The 4,951-nt window shown below is 47.8% G+C and overlaps 1 protein-coding gene across 1 annotated transcript; it reads left to right on the top strand.

Moving 5' to 3' along the window:
* LOC132473128 (urokinase-type plasminogen activator-like) lies at positions 1–3,669 on the top strand. The gene is made up of 10 exons (XM_060073111.1): positions 1–196; positions 306–351; positions 467–614; positions 722–819; positions 1,041–1,082; positions 1,239–1,416; positions 1,656–1,807; positions 2,098–2,238; positions 2,574–2,716; positions 3,032–3,669. Exons 1-10 carry the CDS (start codon positions 35–37, stop codon positions 3,224–3,226), a joined length of 1,305 nt encoding a protein of 434 aa, XP_059929094.1. The 5' UTR covers positions 1–34; the 3' UTR covers positions 3,227–3,669.
* The last annotated feature ends 1,282 nt before the right edge of the window (positions 3,670–4,951 follow it).

Genomic DNA, 4,951 nt, shown 5'->3' with positions numbered 1-4,951 from the left:
CTGAAATTAAAAACACAAAATCCCAGCAAAGAAGATGTTTCAAATTGTTTTTGCACATCTTCTGCAGACTTCTTGGCTCTCACTGTCCATCTGCAGTCAGCGAACAGAAGTCCCCCTGGCAGAAAAAGAGGAAGCTACAATGAGGAATATGAAGCTGTTAGTCATCTTGGTGTTCATTGTGGTCAGCATTGACGAGGTAAGCACTGCAAAGAGGAAGCGTGGAAGCAGGGCTCAATTTGGGTTGTTTAACAATAAACAGCCTAAAACGTGAGACAGTAACCAAAAATGTCTGTGGTCTTTTTTAGGTGAACTCACTTAGACGGTCCGAGAGACAAAAAGCACAACGCGCAGGTAAAAGAAAAAACCCAAACAAATCTCTTTTATAAGTACGCTAGTCTATCTATCTGCGATTTAAATGCGCGTACAACCCAGCTACTGTGTAACTCATGGCATCGTGTCTTTGCAGGGAAAATGTGTGTGACTGGAGATGGGAGCAACTACAGAGGCACTGTGTCCACCTCAGCCCGAGGCCGTCGATGCCTTGACTGGGACCTCTTCTCCTCCTGGGAGCACTATCACCCCTCCAAGGGCCTGGGGCCACACAACCACTGCAGGTATGTGGGCGTAGCTGACCACACCACTGCAGCTTCTACCTCCTTACAAATCGGTTGATTTGGTTGACTTTTGTGACATAACTTCACTGGTGGTTTCTGTTCTGTAGAAATCCCAACAATAGCCTGAAGCCATGGTGTCGCGTGCGAAGAGGAGGAAGAATAATCAGAGTGTTCTGCGGCGTTCGCAAATGCATGCCCGAAACAGGTAAGCCAATGGAAACACCCCATACACACTCGTGCGTCTGTATAAATAATGTGAGGGCTTTATAGAGGGCTGTATATCATGCATCGTCAAACTATTGTCCTGCTCCGGTAAAAACATGTTGCCCAGCACCTCTATGTCGCGAATAATGATCGATGATGACAGAGCACCCGGGAACATTCAGATGATCTTATGTCGTGTTTGCCTCATCTCCTTAATCAAAGCTCCTGTTGCAACCATACAACCCAAGGCTTCTGTGGATACAGGTATGTGGATACTGCTCATTCAATGATCATTGCAAGACACCAAACGATATGCTAATTGATAGCGATGTGTCTACACTATTACACTACCACATTGTTCTCAAACATTCTTGGAGAGAAGTCTCACCTCCTTTGTCGTCTGGGTTTCCTCGACTCCAGAGCTGACCTGCGGCGAGCGGACCGAGCGCCGGAGCAACAGGATCGTGGGGGGCGTCGTGGCCCCCATCCAGGCCCACCCGTGGGTGACCGCCATCTACCGGCCGCACAAGTTCCTGTGCGGAGGAACCCTCATCGCACCCTGCTGGGTCCTCTCCGCCGCGCACTGCTTCGCTGACGGGTGAGAGCAGCCTCAAACCCGCACACACACACACACACACACACACACACACACACACACACACACACGCACACACACACACACACACACACAAACACACACACACACGCACACACACACACACACACACACACGCACACACAGACAGCTAAACCCACATTTTGAAAGTAGTTAGTGCATTTAGCGTTTTAATCGGGCGTGTGTTAAAACGTGTTGGCCATCGGTCTCTGTCTCCGTAGCGACTACTCTTCGCTACGACAACTGTCTGTGTACCTGGGGAAGAGCGCCCTCAACGAGACGGACGCAGAGAAGGAGCAGCGGTTCACTGTGGATCAACTGGTCATACACGCCGAATACAGAAGCGGAGGAGTGGACTATGAGAATGACATAGGTATGCCTGTGTGTTAGTGTGTGTGTGTGTGTGTGTGTGTGTGTGTGTGTGTGTGTGTGTGTGTGTGTGTGTGTGTGTGTGTGTGTGTGTGTGTGTGTGTGTGTGTGTGTGTGTGTGTGTGTGTGTGGTGTGCGCGCACGCATGTGTGTGTGTGTGTGTGTGCACTTGTGTGTGCGAGAGAGAGAGAGAGAGAGAGAGAGAGAGAGAGAGAGAGAGAGAGAGAGAGAGAGAAAACATGTGTTGGACAGAAGGTGTGACCGTGTGTCTTGGTTGTGTCTGCTGTGCTTCAGCGCTGTTGAGGATACGCGGCAGTGATGGTGCTTGCGCTGCTCGGACCGACTGGACCCGCACGGCGTGTCTGCCCCCCCTCCACACCAAACTGCCTGCTGGGATGCGGTGCACCGTCACCGGCTATGGCCGTGAGGTTGACGGTAAGTCTCCACTGAATGCTGTAGAGAAAAAAGGCTTTTTATATTTCCTGGCGGGATGTTCTATTCCATTGCGATTTGGTTCACGTGTGTTATTTTCTTGTTGATATTCATTATAGTTTTATAATAGTTTTATTGCACCCTGCTGTTGCCACCAAACATCGCCCCTGCGACTCCCCACCTAATCGAACTGGTGTGTGTGTGTGTGTGTTTGTGTGTGTGTGTTTGTGTGTGTGTGTGTGTGTGTGTGTGTGTGTGTGTGTGTGTGTGTGTGTGTGTGTGTGTGTGTGTGTGTGTGTGTGTGTGTGTGTGTGTGTGTGTGTGTGTGTGCGTCCTAGGTGGAGATTATGATTCCCAGTACCTGCGGGAGGCGAAGGTGCAGCTGCTCTCACAGGGCGTCTGTAGGTCCAACTACGCTGAGAAACTCACGGACAACATGCTCTGTGCCGCCAGTCCAGACTGGAGCAGAGACGCCTGCCAAGTGAGTGTGTGTGTGTGTGTGTGTGTGTGTGTGTGTGTGTGTGTGTGTGTGTGTGTGTGTGTGTGTGTGTGTGTGTGTGTGTGTGTGTGTGTGTGTGTGTGTGTGTGTTTGTGTGTGTATGTGTGGGTGTGTTTGTGCGTGTGTGTGTTTGGAAGTATGTGTGTATGTGTGCGTCTGCGTGAGTTTGAGTGTGTGTTTGCGTATGTCTGTTTATGTCTCTTTGTTTGTGTTAATGATTGCGATTAACTATCACTTAGTCTGAATCTGAGTCCTACTATAACCCACTCACTAACCCTCGCTGTCCCTCCCCCCCAGGGAGACTCCGGGGGTCCGCTGGTTTGCGAGACGGGGGGCCGGGCGTTCCTCTACGGGGTGGTCAGCTGGGGCGACGGCTGTGCCCGGAGGAACAAGCCGGGGGTGTACACGCGACTGACCAACTACAACGGCTGGATCGCCGAGCAGACAGGCCTGCCGTCCTACACCGACGGAGCCATGTACCCCAAGAAGTAACCATGGTGACCAGCAGATAGAAGGAGGACGGCGGTATCTCAGGAAATTAAGTCTGAAAAAAAGGCTCCATTTTGTTTTGTTGTTTAAACGCTTTTGCACAGAGCAGCAAACAATGTGACGTTTATTATATGGTGCGGTGCAGTTTATGGCACCATGGTGGAATGCATATATGCAAGTGGGTAAAATTATATTTAATTTGGCATTTGACAAGAATCTAGATGGTTTCTTTTTGTCATTGAACAAATATTTTTTATAGAGGCTGGTCTTCTGTTACTTATTATTATACTTTACTTTCAATGTTTTTAATTGTATTTTTCATTTGTATTTTTTTATTTATTATTATTATTATTATCATTATTATTATTATTATTATTATTATTATTATTAATATTGTTGAATTATTATTTGTATAATAATACATTAAATGTATATATTTAACATAACTGTGTCCTTTATTCACTCTAGAACACACATTCAGACCTCTAGTTCTTATCTTCCAATTTTTTCCACGGCAAAAATTATTACAAACAACATTAGGGGAACATCAGTGAGTGGACTGTTCTTTGAGAAAAACAGACGGCTCTTTCAATTCTCGTATCTCGGGATTAAGATTTCCGTCCAGACTGCCGTCATAACTGATTACGTTGACGTTCTAGGTCCCCTTACCGTTAAAAGCTATGGCTGCAATTTAACGCAAGAGAGCGCTGTTTACAGTTGTGTGCCATCTCGAAATCCCAGCCAGCGAAGAATGAATAGAAACATTTTTGGCATGACGTATTTTTTTTTCTCTTAGTCGCTGATGTTTTCGTTTTCCACAATCAGTACCACACAAAGCTATCATCGGAAAAGGGTCTCAACAAGCCTGTACTAACGCTTACACAATGTATTGAGAAAATTAGCCATTTAAAGTCAGGCCTGTGTTTCACATCGGTCTACCTTTTGGAAGCAGGGAATAAAGTGCAATAACCAAATAAAGAAAATAAAGGGGGAACACGAGAGCAAAGGGGAGGTTTGCTTGTATAGGGGTCAGGTGCTGGGGTGCCTATAATTAATTGAATATAGCGCTTATTTTTTTTCTTGAAACCCAAAGGGCTTACAGTGAAGGGGGGGACCTCACTAACCACCACCAGTGTGTAGCCCCCACTTAGGTGATGCACGGCAGCCAATCTGCGCCAGAACGCTCACCACACACCAGCTTGAGGTGGAGAGTGAGGGAATTAATGAGTCAGTCAATTATACAGGAGGATGATTAGGGGGCCAGATTGTATGAGCCTGGTTGGGCCAGGACACCGGGGAAACCCCTACTCTTTGCGATAAGTGCCCTGGGATCTTTAATGACCTCAGTGAGTCAGGACCTCGGCTTCACGTCTCCGACGAAGGACGGAGATGGCAGGCGGGGGGGTGGCTGAGGGGGTAAGGTGGCTGGAGAAAGGGATTTCAGATCCAGGCCCTGTGAAGTAGCACCGAGGCTGTTTATGCTCCTTGTAGTCCAGGTGATGGGTTAGGGTTAGTTCTCTGTCTAATACCGCATACCTCTCTCACACCAGGCCCGGTCCCTCACCACTAAAGACACCATTCATCAACGCTAACACCAACAACACACACACACACACACACACATGCACACACACACACACACGATCCCACACACATACTCACACACATACACGCACACACACAGACACACATACACACACACACACACACACACACTCATACACACAC

The sequence above is a fragment of the Gadus macrocephalus genome, chromosome 15 (genome assembly GCF_031168955.1).
Source record: "Gadus macrocephalus chromosome 15, ASM3116895v1".
NCBI classification, from domain to species: Eukaryota; Metazoa; Chordata; class Actinopteri; order Gadiformes; family Gadidae; genus Gadus; species Gadus macrocephalus.
This window is presented reverse-complemented; position numbering and strand designations above follow the sequence as displayed.

Bases quoted from the DNA above. Each gene is read 5' to 3' on its own strand.
- LOC132473128 (XM_060073111.1), top strand. From the start codon at position 35: ATGTTTCAAATTGTTTTTGCACATCTTCTGCAGACTTCTTGGCTCTCA. The intron at 1,083-1,238 runs GTATGTGGATAC...CCTCGACTCCAG, and splicing joins CAAGGCTTCTGTGGATACAG to AGCTGACCTGCGGCGAGCGG. The intron at 2,717-3,031 runs GTGAGTGTGTGT...CCTCCCCCCCAG, and splicing joins GGAGCAGAGACGCCTGCCAA to GGAGACTCCGGGGGTCCGCT.